General features: G+C 36.8%; 1 protein-coding gene across 4 annotated transcripts in view; it reads left to right on the top strand.

Annotated features, from left to right (window-relative positions):
• Positions 1-21435, top strand: part of LOC113234949 (probable phospholipid-transporting ATPase IM) — a 132695-nt gene that overhangs the window by 108458 nt on the left and 2802 nt on the right. For 3 of the 4 annotated variants that reach the window (XM_026470475.1, XM_026470473.1, XM_026470474.1), the window contains 13 exons: positions 4328-4507; positions 5553-5663; positions 5772-5948; positions 6757-6928; positions 7984-8088; positions 10392-10544; positions 11311-11461; positions 15053-15187; positions 15715-15866; positions 18533-18756; positions 19339-19564; positions 20344-20447; positions 21129-21302. In XM_026470475.1, coding sequence (XP_026326260.1) covers positions 4328-4507; positions 5553-5663; positions 5772-5948; positions 6757-6928; positions 7984-8088; positions 10392-10544; positions 11311-11461; positions 15053-15187; positions 15715-15866; positions 18533-18756; positions 19339-19564; positions 20344-20447; positions 21129-21302 — 2064 coding nt within the window. The remainder of the gene's footprint in view (positions 1-4327; positions 4508-5552; positions 5664-5771; positions 5949-6756; positions 6929-7983; positions 8089-10391; positions 10545-11310; positions 11462-15052; positions 15188-15714; positions 15867-18532; positions 18757-19338; positions 19565-20343; positions 20448-21128; positions 21303-21435) is intronic. The other variant, XM_026470476.1, reaches the window with a different exon arrangement.

Raw genomic sequence — 21435 nt, 5'->3', positions numbered from 1 at the left:
AATCTGATTTAATTTGACAGTCAAATAACGCTATCCTGTTCACACATCATTAAAGGCTCATTGAGTAAGGTTATTCGCATATTGGATCATGTCGTTCCTCTACTGTCCAATGTCGTAACTAGGCAATTTCAAGTTCATGGTAAGGCCCTGGGCCTTATCAACGTTTAGAGCGATCTATTTAAATAATTTTATTTTTGTACGAAAGTAAAATTTGTTGAATTATTAAATGTCATGGAAGAAAAGTTGTTGTTTATGATGTTAGTAATATGGTCCTGAGAGGTTATTAGTATTTTATAAATAACCCTGTATAAAAAAGTGGACATACGACGATGACTAATTTGTAGATTCGTGTCTTAAATGCGGAAATCCATATTAATGTAAATCGAAGTAAATTTCTTTACTGCTCCGCGAACTATCACTGATGGTACATAGTGGTAAAATAGCTGTGCTTGTGTCCCACTTTCTCTTTGCATAAAAATAATCAAATAAATAACACAAACGCAACTACAGTCACAAACACCACCATCAAAAATTCGTTCGACCGCGTCGAAGAATCAACAACTCTTGGGTATGCCTCGAAGAAAAGAGTAGTAGAGAGGTGAATCAAGAGGTCGAGTATATTTTTTTGGTGGTGTTGGTGTTTGTAGTCGCGTAGATAGTATATAAAATACTCAACCCAAACGCAGCTGTTTTGCACGGTTTAACCGTCACTGGTTCACAAAGTAGCAAAGTAATTTACATCCATTTTTATACAACGATTAGTGTAGAATGTTCGCTTTTGCAAGCTGAGAAAGATCATACGTTTTTAACAGTTACAACAAAAATGTCAGAGAAGCAAAAGGGGAAAACATGGTGTTCAAACAATCAATGCTATCTTTATTTTGACATTTCTCTGCTTGGCATTTTGAGAAATGTTTGTCATTTATTCGTTTTACGCACGCGAGATAAAAACACCTGAAACAAACTTCCCCTTGCGTACCGCGATCTAACGCGCTTCAATTTAATTTAGATAGATAGATAGATAATTCGTTTATTTGCCGAAACACAGTACATTACAAAAACAAACTTACAACAAAGGTACAATAGTAGAATTAAAAAATAATAATAAAAAAGAAAAACAAACTAGTCTATACTTGATGTGGAGTGTTATATTGTGTGGAGTGTAGATTTGCGTGTACTGTGCCAGCAAAAAGGACCCAACTCAGCATTATGTCGCAGCTCAGTAGAACTACGACGCTGGTGATTCTGCTAGGTCCTAAATGAGCCGGTAAAAAGAAGAGAAGATTCATATTAACGAATTGAAACTGTGTCAGTGTGTATGAATATAATTATAATTATGATATTAACTGTATATGAAATATAATATAATACAAAATAAAATATACGTATACACATGCACAACACACATACAATACACATATAAAAAAACAAATAAAAACAAACAAATAAAATTCTACCGTCATCCAAAAAATAACAAAACGGAATACAATCTAATGTGAACAACTATATGCGCTACCGCAGATGTATTCGCTAACTACGCTCGCTGCCAATGCTAGATACGGCCTACTATATTAATTTCATTTTTATAACTCTATTTAAAATAACATAACATATTTTATTTTTTATTTATTTATTTTATTTGATTTTATTTCATTTGAACTTATGGCGTCTGTTTCAAATACTCGCGAAATTATTTTGTAGAATATATTTTTTTAATGAAAATTTAAAAGAGTAGATTGAGGTAAGATTTCTAATGGGGGGTGGTATGTCATTCCATATTTTGGTCGCATTGTATTTGAAACAACCACGGAAAGCAGCCGTTTTATGGGTGGGAACAATGAGCGGCGGGACGCACGTTCTAAACGGCATGACTTGTCTATTTGAACGCCATTTTAGTTTTTTATAAAGGTAAGATGGTACTTGGTTCTTTATGATTCCAAATAGCAGAGTCGCAGTGTATAGTTTTTGACGTTCGCTCATGTTTAGAACTTTAAAAGATTGAAGATATGGCGCGACATGGGTACGTGGTGGTATTCTAAAACAGTATCTTGCACAGGCATTTTGCACACGCTGAATCAATTTTTGGGATTTTTTTGTAACGCAGGACCCATACACGGTGATGCAGTAATTTAGTTTAGATAGTACTAGTGCATCACAAAGCATCACCCTCAAATCCAAATTTATGAGATCTCGAATTCTGTATAATACTTTAAGACGATAAAAGCAGTTACGCACCGTCTCTAGCAAATAATGTTGGAAACGCAGCCCACCATCCATCAAAATACCCAAATTACGAGCCTCCTCCACCCGTTCAATATTTACACCTGATATATTTATAGTGGGATTTAGATCAACAATCCTTGCAATTTGTTTACACGAGCCCAAAACGATGTATTTTGTTTTTTGAGGATTAAGCACCAAACAATTTCTCGAAGACCACGCTACGATACTCGCAAGATCTTCATTCAGTGCCTTAATTGTCTCGCTGAAATCATGGGTACCTACGGGTATATAAACCTGAAGATCATCTGCGTATAAGTGATACTGAGAGTGTTTGATAGAACTTGTTATATCGGAAGTGTAGAGTATAAACAGAAGAGGACCCAATATAGATCCCTGAGGCACTCCTCTGCTTACACGCGCCTCCTGCGAAACTAAGGTAGAACCGTCAGCAGCACAGATCTCAACACGTTGCGCACGATCCCCCAAATACGAGCCAAACCATGCTATTGTAGAATCATCAAACCCGTAGAACGCCATTTTGGAAAGAAGAAGTTGGTGATCAATGCAATCAAATGCCCTTGAGTAGTCCAGTAAAAGGAGGATAGTTGCTTTGCCTTTATCTTGATTAGAGAGTATGTTGTCAACAACATCAAGCAATGCCGTCGCCGTACTACGTCCCTTTCTAAAACCAGACTGTAATTCAGGTAAGATGTCATGAGATTCACAATATTTTGAAAGTTGATCAAAAACAACCTTTTCCAGAATTTTTGATAGATAAGGAAGTAGACTAATGGGGCGTAAATCTTTTAATTCGCTAGGGTTAGCAACTTTAGGGATTGGTTTTACGAGGGCAGTTTTCCATGCAGCCGGGAATTTGCCAGTAACAATGGATTTATTGATCATGCAAGTGATAATTGGCAGAGAGTGAGGCAATGTGAGCAATAGCATATCCCTACTGAGGCGGTCAGCTCCTTGAGCGTTGGACTTAATACTAAGAATGACCTTACCCACTGTATTCTCCGTAACTGGTTCTATATGAAATACAGAAGAACCATGTCTATGGGATTTAAAGTACAAAATATCAGACGATACAACATTATTAGTACCTGATACATTCATGAAATGCGAGTTGATTTTTTGTGGGTCAAGAAGATGTTGTGGCAGCTCTTGATAGGTTTTGGAATTAGGTAGAACTGTGCTTTTTAGGTTCCTCCAGAGAACTTTAGGCATTTTAATATTTTTGTTGACAAATTGCTCAAAATAGGCTTTTCGCTCAGCAAAAAGGCAAATGTTAACATTTTTTTTTAACTCTCTGTAATATTTATCGTGCTCAACTATGCCAGTCACACAATACCTCTCCCTAGCCTCATCTCGTATCTGCATTTGATAGCGGATATTGCTAGTGATCCATGGGGTTGGTCGGTCACGTATAGTGATGGTTCGAGTAGGTGCATGTACATCAAATAATAGAGTAATACGACTCGAGAACGCAGACACCATATCATCAACGTTGTCACGTTGAGATAGCAATATTTCATACATGTCAAATTATTATTGGACTAACAATTCCGTGTAATGGAAGTGACACCCGTATATATTGTAAATTATTTATGTCATTTTAATAAAATTTCTTGGTGTTGTGTTTATTTTGTGTCTAATCTTTGGTTTGTGTTTTGACGTGTCGCATGTTGCTTTGCATCGTGTTTGTTTCTTCTGGGTAGTTTGCTTTTAACACCAATAACACGTGTAAAATCATTATAATGTGTATACATCTATGTTAAACATAGTATCTAATATAGGTACTGTAACTAATGACTGTAACAGTATTTTTGTAACCAGTGAAGCGAAATGTTGCAAAATGTAAAATCTATTGGTACATTATTGATTAAATGAGGTCGACTACCAAATAATAATAAAAAACTGTCTTTGAACCTAATATATTTACTTTGTTTGTTGTGAGTTTATTGGAGAGCTAATAAAAAAATTTAAATGAATTTTACTTTTATATTTGGGCACTTTTATGCTACTACACGGACTATGTTTAACAAAGATTCTTGAACCACGTCTCAAGTTTTTCTCTGAACCTATAATACAACATCAACAGAGCACAGAGCCGCTTGACTTCTCGTTCAACCCTGAGTATGAGCCAGAATTCAAGTTCTTCGACGGATCATTGCTTGCTGCGGTGAAGAGGGGAGACCAGGAGGTTCACGACTTCTTTCGGTTGCTCGCACTCTGTCACACCGTCATGCCTGAGCAGAAGAATGGACGGCTAGAGTACCAGGTATCTATACAGTTGCCGATTTTACAGGTGGTAGAGTTTCTGTGCAGAACCTCATTGGGTAACCACCCATCTTACTGTCTACCGCACAACTGCAAAGCTGTGTTTCAGATTAGAGAGTAGTGGAAAATCAGCGCAAAGGAGACTTAAAATATTAATATCTCACGATTTGATCTATTGAAACAGGATTACTATCGCAAATGTCTACAGGCGACAGTAACTACGATATAAAAACATCAGTGGGGCTAGCACAACGGGGCGCGACATGCGCGAGAGCGACATAAAACGCGAGATACAGCTATACTTGCACTAAGATATCTCGCGCATGTCGCGTCCCGTTGTGCTAGCCTTACAGGTTGACTACTGACTATGCGCGAGTTTTAATGAAAAACCAATGTACATTTATCTGTGTCTTTGGGATTTCTTGTGAATAAGTCTACAATATCGAGAATTGAATCTAAACTGGTCAATATGTGCTCTATATATATGTAATTTGTGGTTGTCTATGTGTGTGTCCATAGCACCCGCGACACAGGTTTTCCCTAGTGCGGGGCTATGTTGAGTGTGTGCGTTATTATTATTATTATTATTATTATTATTATTATTATTTGCTTTATTCTTCTCGGCTTGTTAGCTGGTTTGAAACGCATTTACGGAAGTCAAGTATTATTATTAGTATATAAACAACCTACTACAATGAAAAGCACGTCAAGTTGGACTGTCCTTATCACAAGCGTCATAGAGTTGAATTTAACTCTTAAGCTTGAAAAGCTCTTAACCCTCCACTTAACTAATTAATCCCATAAAGGATCACTTTTAAATGGCCTTTCTTCTCTTGTAAAGCTATCGTTTTTTGTTCTCATGCGCCTTGTTGACATTGTTTTTCTTTATAAAATAAATTGTTATTATTATTAATTTAATGACGAACCCATATTTTTCTTTATTTGTGTTACTGCGCTGACACATTATAAACAGATCACTTCTTGTCTAGTTTAGATTGATGTCTGCTTGTGTGTGTGTGTATTTATAACGGTGTATTTGCCTACAGGCGCAGTCTCCTGATGAGTCTGCACTGGTATCGGCCGCCAGAAACTTCGGCTTTGTGTTCAGAGGACGGTCGCCTAATAGTATTACTATAGAAGTTATGGGAGAAAAGGAGGTAAGTCTTATATATTATATTAACAATTGAATGGTTAATTCAGAGTATCGTTTATTGTACTTCACAAACATATGTAGTTAATTTGAACATGACTTTCCTTTGTTTCAGGAGTATGAGTTGTTATGTATATTAGATTTTAATAATGTTAGGAAAAGAATGTCCGTGATATTGAGGAAGGATGGTGAAATTAGGTTATATACAAAAGGTGCTGATAATGTAATATACGACAGATTAAAACCTGGAAACCAGGCGGATATCAGATCTAAGACGCAGGAGCATTTAAATGTAAGTAACACTGTAATTTAATTAAAATGTATAGAAAATAGTAGATTTACACTCCTCATGATTTACTGAAATCTTCACACGAGTAAATTGAAGAATTTTAGACATTATCAATTTGTCTTTTTCACTTTTTTATTTAGTCAAGTTTAGTAAAAATTTTAATAACTACGATACTTTCTATGAAAATGTTATCCCCACGTAAAAGTGTCCTGAAATACAGGACGTGAACATAGTATACTCTCCCCCACAATATTACCATAGTTTATTATACTTTTCTGTTATATCGATGCTGGAAATTAGAAATGTCGTAAGAGACATTTTATCATAAGGGAAAATGACCTTAGGGCAAAATGTCTCTTAGGACATTCGATGTAAATGTATCGAATTTTGAAATGTCGTAAGCGACAATTTGTAGTAAGGAACATTTTCCATTACGACAAAATATTACGACATTTAAAATTTCCACTGTCGAATTGTACTGTGGTGACAAATAAAAATACTTTTATCTACCCTTTCTGACAAAATTCATAAATTTCCATATATGTTACAAAATCTATCTCCTTGTATCCAATTTTTTATTATTATTAATAATAAGAACTTGATTGTTTAATTAAAACAGATATGGTTTACGATTATTTTTAGTTATTTAATGGGATTTTGCTAGATAATGGAAATAAACGTATCTTAATACAATTCACACCTTTTGGATACATGGACACTTGGAGAACCGTTTTCGTATACACTCTGATATTTGGGACAGTGAACGTGTTAATAATAATAATACTTATCTAAAATCGGTATTTCCGTTCAGAAATTTGCGGGCGAAGGCCTTCGCACATTGGCGCTGGCGTGGCGGCCGCTTGACGAGCGAGGTTTCACGGAGTGGAAACGGCGGCACCAACAGGCCGCGCTTTCTATGGACGACCGCGATGAGAAGCTGGATGCCATCTATGAGGAGATCGAGAAGGACTTGCTGCTCCTAGGTTAGAAAACTTCTTTGTATCATGTATAATTCCCTTAGTTCTATCTTATGTGTGTTAACGAAAGCTATATAATATTTTTTATACTTTAATGTGTATATTACTCATCACTTGCAATAACTATCACGTTTATACAAGATAAGTTACGGATTTCTTTTGGGTATAATCAATTAAAAAACAAAATGAACAACACTAAAAGATATTGGTGGGGTTTTAAAAAAAGCGATAGGGAAGTGCGGGCGAAAGGCCTTTTTTTCAAAAGTTTTACGTTTTTTGAGGCAATCTATACCTGATTAAAGTAAATGTGTGTTATAGACATATTGTTTTGTTTTAAAGGTATATGCCGTACTAATATATGTATGTATGTACATATCAATACTTCGGGGCAGAAAAGAAACGTCTTAAAAGCCAATTTTATCAAAATGGTATATTGATGTAATTCTGTCTGTGTCGCCGAAGAAATATTTATCGTCATAATATTATTTTTAATAATACTAAGTGACGGGACGAACAAGTGCCTTGTGGTGAGCGACACCCCTGTCCGTAACAGTTGCAGTGCCACTCAGAGCTTTAAATCGCAAAGATCGTCTCCCTGAGACATATGTTGACAAGTCCCTGTGCCTGTAATTTCACCAGCACCTTTACCCGTCCAAACCGGAACGCAGTAATGCTCACATTACTGCTTGACGATCTCTTTCACAAGGAGCTCTACTGCTACTTTAGCAAATAAAATATGAAATTTTGACGTATAAATAGCTAAAAAAATGTATCATAATACAACAACGTAAAACATTTATCTTTACAGATTTTCGCTCGCCTTTGCAAACTTTATAGTTTTACTTTTTTTTTTTTTTCTTTAAAGTATTCACATGTACCCCAAGCAAGCAAAAATATAAAAATGTTCCATAAACTCGGAAAACAAAATATTTCAACCAGCCGAACACACAACAACAATGCAGACAAAGCTTTTCGAAGTGGTCAATTGTCAAAGAACTTAATTTCAAAACAATTAAATCTAAGTATTATTTAGTGATAATCGAATAACTTGTTCGTTACAGGTGTAACAGCGATAGAAGACAAATTACAAGATGGAGTGCCGGAAACCATAGCAAACCTTAGTATGGCAGGAATTAAGATCTGGGTTCTGACAGGTGACAAACAAGGTAATTTGAAGAGTTTTGACTCATTTTTTACATAGCAGCTTAACAAAAGTTCTGTTTAACTTCCACATCAAAGAACAAAACGAGATGCAAAATACCTTTTAAATATTGAAATATTGGTACGCTTTACTACTTTACAAAAATTATGATCTATAAAAATACGTATTTCAGTCATAAAGACGGTCATATAGCGGTGATGATGATGATGTCCCAGTTTCGATTCCCAGTAAGACAAATTTGGGAATTTGGGTCTGGGTGTTCTGGGTAGTGCCCTTGAGTGGTAATTGCGTTGCTTTAGTTCTCATAGCAAGAGGAAATTCTTAGTTTGAGCAGGGCTGCGTCAGTCACTCAAGGTTACGCGATAGGTGCCTACTGCTGAGTGCACTGACGTCGGCACAAGCGCTCATACAATTATTATTTATTAGACAACATCACATACAATGTTCTGATCCCAAAGTAAGTACCTAAAGCACTTGTGTTATGGAAATCAGAAACAACGGTGGTACCACAAACACCCAGACCCGAGACAATATAGTTAAAAGTTTGTTTCTACACTGACGCGGCCGGGGATCGAACCCGGGACCTCAGAGATGGCGAAACCATGAAAACCGGTGTGCAAGCCACTCTACCACTGAGGCCGTCTTTCATTTATGAGCATTGGCCTCCGCACGACTGCTCACGGCGGGCAACGTTATTTTCACCTCTGCGCGCTTGCTTAGGTTCCTTTTTCTTCGTAGTGAGCGCCCAGTGTCATTAGTCAGGTTTAGTAAGCTATTTTAGCGTAGGAATTTTCGATTTTGTATGAGAGCGATGCATCTGTTACGTGTAACTATTAAGTAATCTGTGGTTTAGTTACCAGGTGATTGCTGTGTTTGTCTAGCCAATTTTTTTGTGTCTTTTTGTACAGTAAATGGACTTAAAAAGTCGCGGTAGCTTTGATTCTCAAACAGAAGATCGTTCGAATTCGGGTTTGCGTCTTGAGTTTTTTGGAATTCATGTGTGAAATTTACCAAGAGCTTTTCGGTGAGGGAAAATATCGCGAGGAATAATCCTGTCCACATCTGCAAAGCAATTGAATGATGTGTGTGAAGTTCTCGGTTCGCATTTCCACGTGCGAAATACAGCCCAAGCGCTCTCACGATGAGAGGCCTGTGCCCAGTAGTGGGACTATATATACAGAGTATTTTTTTTTAATGGGACAGTATGGGAAAACTCGAAACCATAGAAGATACAAGGAATCTGTCTTAGGAACCATTAAATCTTTTTTTGTGAAAACAATTTTGACTTAGGAATGAAACTATTTTTCCGGATTTAAATCGCGTATATTTGTTTTTTCAAACAAACCGACGTTTCGGGCCCTTTACAGGTCCCATGGTCACGGTTGACTGAATTTTGACTTAGTCAAGTTTTAGGTCAAGCGTGAGTTGTCCATAAAAATGAATAAAATTGATCAAAAACTTTTTACTCCTAATCGACTCTGTTTCTGGATTTGTTCTTCATCACTACCTAGCCCTGGAGCAAAGATAGTTCGGTAGCTCATTCCATCGTATACCCACGAGCTTGCACAGAATGTATTTTTTTTACTCGCACCTTAAGTACTCGGGTTGTATGTGCTCGGAAGCACTGTTCCGTGCCTTTACTGTGCGCATAATAAAAGATGACGAAAAGCGCCTGAAGGAAATATTTCAATAGGGACATAACAATTTTGTGTTTCAATAAAACACGGAATAATTGAGATATCGAGTTGAAATTTATTCTTGGTGCACTACATAACGTTACATTTAAGAATGGAATTTGATCTCGTTCATATCAGTGCTTGCGGCGGCACTTTTGCAGCGTTCAATTCTTTGTAGCTGATTTTCCACCACTCTACCACACATATCGAACGAAATGTTGCGAACATTTCGTTTGATATTTTGCGTCTGATATTGTTCCTGTTTGTTCATTTAACGTTGTTGGTTTAAACCAACGATTAACCCTATGGGGTTACGTCGCAAAAGCAATCCAACGACGTTAGATCGCATGAGCGAGGTGGCCATTGAACCGGCCCATTACATGAGATTACACGATTATCGAACTTCCTCTTTAAAAGATCGATTGTTTGACTAATTGCAAACGTGTTCGCGGTGGTCATTTATACGAGATCGGATTCCTTTCTCAAATGTAACATGTGTACTGCACCTGGAATACATTTTAGTTCAATATCTCAATTATTCTGCGTTTTATTGAAATGCAAAATTGTTATATTGAAAATGTCCATATTGAATAACCCGATGCAAATTAACGTATTTTCTTTTAATTAACAGAAACAGCAATAAACATTGGCTACTCGTGTCAGCTGCTAACAGACGATATGGCCGAGGTGTTCGTGATTGACGGCACCTCGTACGACGACGTTGACAGCCAGCTCAGCAAGTGCCGCGACGGTATAAGAGTCGTCAACACGTTTTTGCCGCATGGTAAATAACTGCACTAGTGATGACATAGCTAAATAGTTATTTAAAAAATTGTTTAGTTCAGGCGTCATTCGGCAGTAATTGCATTAGCAGTAAATTATCAACATTTTTTCTTACAATATTGTGTTGGTAAGTCGTCAATTTAAAAAAATCGATTATAAAAATTTCAATAGTTTCTTCTTGATGTCCGAAATTTTTTATTTTTATTACCAATTATATAAAATTACAAAATAATAACGTTTTAAACGTTTATGTTCCTTCATTTTATACCAAAATAATTCAAACTAAATAATTTGTCAATCCCAGGGTTGCGGAATGTTTCCGATACAAAAGCGCATTGTACGTCAGCAAGCAACCGAAAAGAATAATCTGTTTGTTTTTAAGATGGAGTAAAATGACATTTGCAGAGTTACCAGATTTTGTAAAATTTAAATAGTCATGTAGTAATTGTCGACAACTTAATCGATAGATTGTGAAAGTAGGTACAATTTTGCAACAAACAACAACAACAACCTGTGCCCAACAGTTGGACGTATAATGGGCCGATGATGAATCAAATGAGACAAGTTCGGCTATTTTTTTCATAACCGTAACCAATATTCAATCTATAGGCGACAAAATATTTATCGACTGCAATCACTAGATGCTTGCAAGTGCGAACACTTTGTCGCAATGAACTGTAATTTTACTCCATTTTCAAAAATACAGACTATAGGTAAATGTAATAAGTATTCGATTATCCGACCACTATTAACTACTTTTTCATCAGGTCATTCGGACCCGAAGCCACAAAACGACACTGCGAACGGCGGCAGCGTCGTCACGCGACCATCGCCCGGCCGATCTGCAAACGTGAAACTCAATGCGCCCGCGGTATCGGTCGTCACATTTAGGTGGGAAAATAACACAATGCACCACAGGTAGAGAGACAAAGAGCTATACACTATATCAATCATGCTCTTCCATCTGTACTGTGAACTGTGTACTTGTCTACAAATGTTTACATGCGCTTCATTGCAGTCCTCTGTTGTGTACGAAATCGTGATTGTGACGTATCGATTGTCGGGTCATACCTAAAGGGCAAAATACATGTGCATGTGCATTTTGAACTTAGTTGGTGGACCTCCCTTATATTAATAGGAAATCAGATAAATTATCTACATATTATATACAACCGCGCCAATTTCACACCCACACTGCATCTTATGTATGCAGTCTCTAACATCTGTGCCTCTACCAAGAGTTTACAGAGATAGTTATCGCTATACTAAAGACAAACAAGGATGATCCCTTCACTTCATTTGACGTTTGTCATAGGCATAAGGTAAAGTTGATAGATTTTTAGTGTATTTGATTTTTCAAGCATAGGTTCTCTCTTATAGTTTTATTTTTCTGATGTATTCGTATTATATAAATGTGTGAAGTGTTTTAAATTTATATTGAAAGCATAAAACACACAACTATAATTCAGATGCAATTATAATTGGTATTTTAGTAAAAACTTTTATCATTTTTATTAATTCCATAGGTAAAATTTTTACACTTGAAAACGTCATTTTTAAGCTACTGCTCGTTCACTGCTCTGACCTTCCCGAGAAGAACGAGCAAGAAACTACTATAGCGATTAATCTTTTCAAATAAACTCAAATGCTACGGAATACACTTTGAATCATAATGACACATCTTTATCTAACACATACCTTCATCTGCCACCGCTTCACGCCCCCTTATACCTTTAGTACAAGTGGCGGTCTCATTGCAATTTTGTTACTGATTCGTCATACTCTATCTTCAGGCTGTCTAGTCAACAAATACTGTATCTAAGTTAGTAATAAACATTGTGCAAACTTACCAACTGTATTGCCGGCCAACCAGCAGACGCCTGATAGATGCCTGTACTGCCGTGTTAGTTCCCTACTCTTAGGTATCATAACAGACTAAATTTATTAATGCTTGATATTACAAAACTAATACTAAATCGCGAAATAATTCGCGACACATGGCACCCGCGCTACAGGGTTTCCCTAGTGCGGGGCTATGACTGTGTGCGTTATAATTATTATTCTCTATGGAGGGATCGTCTCTTGAATCCCTATGGCGGGATATACCTATGACTGATTTTTAAGTTGCGTATGTTCCTGAAAGTTTAGAGATATTCTTACGCTAATGGTGAAGGAACATGTATCTCGACGACAGCTCATAGCTGTTGGAAAAAACATGTGAGTGTGCAATTTGCATTGTGGCAGCGTGGGAGTTTATGCCATAATTCGTTCCCCCTTAAGAAGAATAGTACCCGTGCCCAGCAGCGAGACGTATAATAAAGTTGATGATAGTGGTGATGATGATCTGCGTCTACACAGAAAACGTGCCCTGCGCGCGACTTCTCTTCTGCATTAACTCCGTTTTTTAGTAGCAATAGAGCTCCTTGTGAAAGAGTTCGTCCAGGGAGGTACTGCCACCTTGCCTATTTCTGCCGCCAATCAGTACTTTTAATTACTGCGTTCCGGTTTAGAAGGGTATTAGGTGCTGGTGAAATTACAGGCACATGGGACTTGTCAACTAATGTCTCAGGGTGACGGGCGCAGCAGCAGTGTCTCTAAGGTCTTTGCGATTTAAAGCTCTGAGTGGCACTGCAACTCTTATAGACAGGTGTGTAGCTTACCATCAGGCGCACGACTTGTGCGTCCCGTCGCTTAATATTTAGAAAAAAATAAAAAAACTTGAGTCTTTCGGCGTTCGAGATATGCACGACTGGCAAGAGCACGTCAAGCTTGACGCTTTGTACTTTGGGCCGTTCTTATCGTAAGCGGCATAGAGTTGGATTTAAATCTTAAGTGTCAAGCTTGACGTGCTCTTGACCCTGTACGTGAGGAGATTGTTTGCGTTGACTTTATTGAATGGTAATAAATTCAATTATTTACTCTGCGTTGCACTCGGTCTGCGCTGACTCGTAACTCTAAGGTTGTGTTATGTAGATCATTTTATCTCCATGAAGCGTGTGTAATTATTTGCTTATGCCAGTGTAGCCAACTTCAGTTGTCGGTATCCGTTGCTTATGGGTTATAAATTTTTTCGCTATTCCGTAGTTGCCACATCACGTTTATTCAAAATTAATAGCTAAACAGCTAAGCAAAATTCTTAATTGGTTTTCTGTCAAAAACTTATTTTCATTGTTTGTGTTGTTTCTGTATTCCTAAACTAACGGTCACGGTAATATTATTGTTACAGGTAAAAATCCCTGTCAATAAAATTAAAGTTGTATTTATTTTGATAAGAAAATTGTCTATAAACAACTTTAATTGTTGTTGTTGACGATGTTATGATATTAAAACAGTGGATACCTTCCTTTATAAGGAACTCGTGATCTAAAGACTGAAGTTCTTTACACTTACTTCTTCTACTAACTCCACAGTGTGTTTCCAGCACCCTCATATTTGTTTGTACACAGCCCGAGTGCTCTTTTTCTCTCTAACCTGTAATAATTAACCCGATACCTAGAATAGCCCCTATAGGCATTCATACACAATGCTAATACCAAAGATCTTATACGGCACGTCGTCCCTACCATGCAGGTTGTGCAAGAAAGCTGAGGAACGCAAATGCCTGTGTGAAAGAGATAGCCTCAGCTTTGATTGTTCTATCTGTAAAACTGGTGGGACTTGCCATAGTCATCATACTAGTTAAAACACGATCTACACCTTTCTGACCCCATTTGATCTCGTGATTATCGGATGAATTTGCATAAATAAAAAGCAATTGTCCGGTAATGTTCATATTATTGAAAAAAATCGGAATATTCAACTGACAGCCCTAAGCACATACTAAGTCGATAAAAAGGTAAAACTCACAAAGTCCCGCTTTGATCAATAAGGGGCTTTTCTATTTTTGTTTCATTGGGAAGAAAATCAACAAGACAATTTTAGTAAGTGCGTAGTGTCTTTCGTTATAAAAGCGCATTTTGAAAAAAGTGTGCATATCACATTATAATCCCTTTGCAAGTAAAACACAGAATCTTAATTACATCCATTAGTCTGTTTGGCTTTTAAGTGAGTGTTGGCTTTAAACTGACGATACACAAACCAAAGCTTAGAAACTGTAGCCCGTGCTATTCGAACAAACTACAATATCACTCAAATGAGTAAAGTACGCAGTAAACGCTTCTGCAAATGGCGCGGAAGGTGTAGATCGCCTTTTATTAGCGAGTATCTTTTGCTTCCTGAATATAAATTTGAGTTAAAGAAAAATTATTTCCCTTATGACTAATTTCATAAATAATTGAATTTTTTGAAAACAATTACTTTAGCTTACATTGACGAGGTGTGGCTGAATGTCAGTTGGTTGCTGCTGTGCTTGCTTCAGTGCCATTTGACATTGATTGTAATGCGTTTTAACTCAATAGAGGTAAACAACAAAGAAAAAGAATTCGACTTTTTGAAGATTTTGATAATCTTAAACATAAACGAACTCAAAAGAAGTTAATACGAGCGTCTAGAGTGCGATTGATTTTGCAGCAATGAGTACGTGTCAGGCGGTGGACCGTACTCGGCGGAGTCTCACGAACACACCAACGACGATTCTAATGGATTTGCTATAGTCGTCAATGGACATTCGCTTGTGCACTGCTTGCATCCGAAACTTGAGGAAAAGTGAGTATATGAAACATTGATGTCATTGAATAACGTACAAAAGTTTCTTAACTATGGTTTCTTTTACTGCAAGTCTCGATATTCCAACTCATCCAATCATCATCTTTGAATTAAACCTTAACTGTCAAATACACCAACACGCCGACACGCGACAATGTACCTATATAGGCTATGTCATACAGGCTGTCTCACGGCCATGTAACATGGAGGGAAGTGCTTTAAATATGTAAGATACTTGTTGATGTTACAAATTTTTTTAGTAGTACTAGAGCTTCTTGTGAAAGAGTTCGAGAGAAATACTGCCTGCCACCCTACCTATTTTTGTCGCCAAGCAGTAATCTGAGCATTGCTACGTTTCAGTTTTGAAGGATAAAAGCGCTGATGAAATTACATGCGGACGGAACTTTTCAACTTACGTTACTGAGTGACGGATGTAGTGGCAGTGCCCCTCAGGTCTTTGCGATTTGAGGATGAGAATAAAATACGTTCACGTACTCTTACAAGAACCTATGATGCAATGTTCTCAGGTTCTTAGACGTGGTGCTGCAGTGCCGGTCGGTAATCTGCTGTCGCGTGACGCCGTTGCAAAAAGCGATGGTGGTAGAACTCATAAAGAAGAGCCGGAAGGCCGTCACTCTGGCCATCGGCGACGGAGCTAATGATGTCTCGATGATTAAGGGTGAGATTCTATAGTACAAATGATTATAGGGGATAAGCTATAGTCTGTCTCTTGAACACGGAGTAAAATTTGTAGGGTTGCAGTTTTCATAAAATTATTATGTAGTTGTTGTCGATAGTTTTATCGATACATTATAAAAGAAGATAAGATTTTGTCAAAAATGACTGAAATGAAAAACTAATGATTACTAATTGCGTTATTGCCCTCTTTAATCTTATTTTGGCAGTTGGCCTAATAGTAGCGAGATCAACTTTTGTTCATTTACATTTTAACCAGAATAGCCGGATTTGATTATCTATATTGAATTAAAATGAAAAACTTTAAAATATATCTCCTCGTTGTATTTTTCTTAAACATGTTCTAAATACAGTGTATATGTTATGTATGAACATACAAAAATTGACAATTAATTCAAATGAACTTGTGCTCAGTAATTTGGTGAATATTGGGTCGAGGAAATGAAACAAGTTTGGGTTTTTATTCCATACTGCCTCTGGCCGAACGGTTGCCATGCCGGACTGCCATCCAGAGGTCCTGGGTTCGATTCCCGGGTCAGGAAAAATATTTGTATGGCCTACATTTATTTCTCTCGTGAGTTTGGGTGTAATTTGTCGTTGTCTATGTGTGTCCATGGCACCCGCGCCTCAGAGTTTACCTAGTGCGGGGCTATGAGTGTGTGCGCGTGTGCGCGTTATACGTGTGACCAATATTCAGTTGATAGTCGATAGAATATTTTATAGACTACAATCACTAGTTGCTCGCAACACTTTTACGCAATGAACTTTCATTTTACTCCGTCTTCAAAAAAGACAGACTAGGCAATACCACCATCCTTACATCGATAAGCTAACCTCACGTTATACAACGTCTTTACTATGATTACCAGATTACGGTATATTGAGCTACAAATTAAACCAGTTTGGAAAAGTTTATTAACGTCATGCTTTGAAATATACTATAAGTGTATCACTATCGTTAAATTCATTAACCATAAGAAATTTATTCCTCCTGGTTAATGGTAGGTCATTTTTCTGGTAAGACAAGTGTTTCACCCGCGTTTTTGACTCGACTTGCTTGTTATCGACCGCAACTGCGTCGCAGATTTTGTATGTTTTCTTATTGTCATGGCGGATGGATCCAGGTTGGTATAAAATAATCATGGATGTCACTTACTACAACTACTTAAATGATCTTGTAATAAAAAATATTCTCTCTGTTTGGTTATTATTATTGATAATCACAAAGATCGAATAACACAGAGAAATCGATCGAGACTCTCAGTTGTACTCAGCTGGTAAATTCTTACAATTCGGTGGCCCCGGCATGGCAAGAGACGCTGGTTCGAGCTTATTCAGATCGAAGGTGTTTTTTTGTGTTGTTAAACTTATGTACAACAATAATAACTAATGAAAAATACAATACATTACAAAAATTCTTTATTGTACACCAAAAAAGGAAACAAGTACAATTAAATTAAAAATAAGCTGTGTTACAATGAGCGGTCTTATCGCTTTAAGCGATTTCTGCCAGACAACCTATGGATGGAAGTAATTATATAATTCACAGGAAAAAGACGGAATATGATGAATTACTAATCAATAGATAAAAATCAATAATTAAATGCAAATATACATATCGCACTTGACAACTAACATAGTATTATCTCAAAAATTGCGTTATATTATATTTTACCTCAAATTGCGTTATATTAATAATTTATCTGCAAAATTTCACTATAATGACGTGTCATTCATACACGATTTAATTTCAAAGTGACAGACCAACACTGTCGCTTTGAAACTAAATAGGTAATATTAATATAACATAAAGCCATTTTTTGAGATAATACTATGTTAGTCGTCATGTGCGATATATTTATAAATAATAAAACCAATATATATATCGTAGACTACTATATATTCTTACACCCATAGATATAAAATTTCTAAAACATAATTTCAAAACATAAAAATACATAAGCAGTTCAAGTCACACTAAAGTTAGGTAGTGTTCTTTTACCATATTTTTTAATATATTCAATGATTTCGCTTGTTGAATAAACAAAGGTAAAGTGTTCCACTAACGAATACCCTGAACAGTAAAGGACTTGTCGTAATACTGGGAGGTAAGCAATGGCATCTTAAGTTGGAGAGTTGAAGATGAGCGCAGAAGTCGGGGGTTATATTGATGGGCGAATTCAAATCACTCCTTAAGATAAGGTGATGTGTGAGGAATGAATAAGATGCAGTAAAGGAGATTAAGAATATGTGCATTCCGGCGAAATCTAATGGGTAACCACTTCAGCTCCTTGCGGTAAATGGAAACATGATCAAATTTCCTCAAACCATAAATGAAACGGATGCAAAAGTCTTGTAGACGTTCGAGCTTGTTGACCTGTTCTTCGGTTAAATCCAGATAGCAGCCATCAGCATAATCCAGAATTGGAAGAAGAAGAGTTTGGGCAAGCGCAATTTTCGTGGCAATAGGAAAGAAATGAAGTAACCGTCTAAGAGAGAGAATATGCACTAAAAATATATCAATATAATGGTAGTAAAACGTCATGATATTCAATGAATAAATATTGCAATATTCACTCTGTATAAAATAACTACGTAAAATCTGCTTGGCAAGAAAACGGCTCTAATATGTAACTGTAATTTTTCCAGCGGCACACATAGGCGTAGGTATATCAGGGCAAGAAGGCATGCAAGCAGTACTATCATCGGACTACTCGATAGCACAATTCCGGTTCCTACAGCGGTTGCTACTTGTCCACGGCCGGTGGTCCTACTACCGCATGTGCAAATTCCTGCGATACTTCTTCTATAAGAACTTCGCTTTTACCGTCTGCCATTTTTGGTTCGCGTTCTTCTGTGGATTTAGTGCACAGGTGGGTGTAATCTTTTTTACATTTTCTTTTACAGTTGATTGTTTAATCTGTACTAATTAATGCAGGTTGACCAAAATCATGTCCAATGTCGGACAAACTGTTTAATACTTCTTCTGTCGTTTCTAATGTTTTTACTTATTTGATAAAAACGGTTAGCAATAGCAATAAAATAAAATAATGATAACTTTCTAAACTACCAGACAACTCCCGTATACAACTACCGTAACTGAGGGTGAATTTACCGAATTGCGAAGTGTTTAGTATTTCTGAGTATATACAGCATTTGCTGAGCAGTGTGTAATCCTACACACCCGTACTGAATGATCGGGCTGTCAGGGTCAATAATTCGACTTGAATACGTGAGTTATCAGGCAGTTTAGTTAACGAGAGTTAATGAGAGTCATTCTCACGGTAGTTTTCCGTTTAATAATGGTAACTTGTATAATTGCAGTAAAACCCATGACGTCAGCAAATTTTATACCCAACTTTTACCGCAGTAAAACTCTTATGATTTTTTAAATTTATTGAAAATATTAATTTACTAAAATGAACTTTTTCTTCATACTTAATTTCGATTTTCAGACGGTATTCGACGAGATGTTTATCTCGGTGTACAACCTGTTCTACACGTCTCTGCCGGTCCTCGCCCTCGGCGTGTTCGAGCAGGACGTGTCCGACGCGACGTCATTGCAATTCCCGAAGCTGTACGCCCCGGGACACACAAGCCAGCTCTTCAATAAGACCGAGTTCATTAAGTCCACTTTGCATGGATGTTTTACGTCACTCGTGCTGTTCCTTATACCATATGGTAAGTCAAAGTAACACAAAGACCCGACTATATATGTACACCTACAACACAAATTATTCACACCATTTCGCAACATTATTTTTCTAAATTTTTTTACTAATTTTTTTCCACCAAAATTATATGCTACATCTATTCGTATAGAGGTGATGTTACCTACTGAGAAAAGTAGTCCTTCGTTCAGGAATAATAAAGTATTCATGACGAAATAAAGTATTCCTTCCACATACAAATTTTTGTTAGATTTCAGACATTTAGCATGTGGAGCCATTTATTTTTTAAGATAATTAAAAAAAAATAGCTCCACAAATTACTCAAATATCAATAAAATATACTCGCATTTCTTTGCTGCAGCCTGTAGAATGACATATTAATTCTTAGTGTGATTAGAATTAGGGTCAACTCTCTGCGTACTAATGCGTAATTGCATTTTTTAAATATTTTTTTTCTCTTTAGTATTGTAAGCAATTGTGTAAACATTTTATGTTGTTTGCTAAATGTGGAAATGCGTATTTAATTACTCACATTTAAGTATATCTATAATTGTATAATTAGACCGTGAATTTTCCTAAAGTGCATAAAATAAAAACAAATAAAAAAGTGTCATGATTAAAACTTGACAAACTTACAATTGCTGATCTATTATTCTTAAAGAAAAACGATTATACTTTATCAGTTTTATGAACTAATTTTAAGCGTAACGTAAACGTACTTACACTGTTTCGGTTTGATATTGTGATTACAAGAATAATTCTGAATGAATCTTTATTGTGTATTGACAGGTACTTACAAAGATGGTCTGGCGCCGGACGGCAAGATCCTGTCCGACCACATGCTATTAGGCAGCGTAGTTGCTACTATACTAATTATTGACAATACTACACAAGTGAGTATTAGCTGCTTTATTTCCTGATTTAGACATTGATGCATGTTGATGAGGTGAAAGATATGAGGATCGTAGCAAGTGGAAAGCTGTGTTTCTCAGCCTACACCGATGGGAAGGGCGTATTTTTTGTTAAATAACTCCACTAGTCTTGTTATGATTATGGTAAAGGTATCGGCTGCGGTGAAAAGGTCATTCAAAAATCTCTCACTAGATGCCGCTAGTGGCGACAACACATAAGAGAATTTCGACGACTTGGTCAAGCAATCTCAAGCAATGCTACGGTGCAGCATGGACCTCGGTTCAATTCCCACGTCGATGAAAATTGTTCTGTGTATTTGATCTTTGTATTCATAATCATAAGATTTTTTTATTCACGAAAAATCTTGCAATACACGCCCTTTTATTCTTAGTACTTTTGAAAATCCTTTTATAAATACAACTTAAATCTGGCTGAGGATGTTGTACAACGAGGTCGACCTTTTCTTGACTTTTTATCTGTGTCCGCTTTATTGATTTGTGTCATGTGATATTCATAACATCCATTCTTTCCATATGACCAAATTCGCAACATTCCCAATTCTATCCTAGACACCACATCGTCTTTAACTTTGATTCAATACTTGTTGAATTTACCACGATCTGCTGCTGACTAATTCTTATTTTGCTTTTCTCTGCGTTCAGATTGCACTCGACACGACGTACTGGACGGTGTTCAACCATATCACGATCTGGGGCTCCCTCGTTTCCTACTTCGTGTTAGATTACTTCTATAACTACGTGATCGGCGGCCCCTATGTCGGATCGCTCACAGTTGCGCTTACGCAGGCTACGTTTTGGTTTACTGCTGTGCTCACGGTTAGTATTTTCCTATATTGTCACTCGATAAGACTTTGTATTACGTGAATTAGCAGTCACAGAGTATAGATAAATATTATTAGCCATTCAAAAGAAGATTAATGTTACTCAATAGTTGGTAAATGTCGTCAGA

The sequence above is a fragment of the Hyposmocoma kahamanoa genome, unplaced genomic scaffold (assembly GCF_003589595.1).
Source record: "Hyposmocoma kahamanoa isolate Upper Pololo Valley unplaced genomic scaffold, ASM358959v1 86, whole genome shotgun sequence".
Taxonomy (NCBI): domain Eukaryota; kingdom Metazoa; phylum Arthropoda; class Insecta; order Lepidoptera; family Cosmopterigidae; genus Hyposmocoma; species Hyposmocoma kahamanoa.
This window is presented reverse-complemented; position numbering and strand designations above follow the sequence as displayed.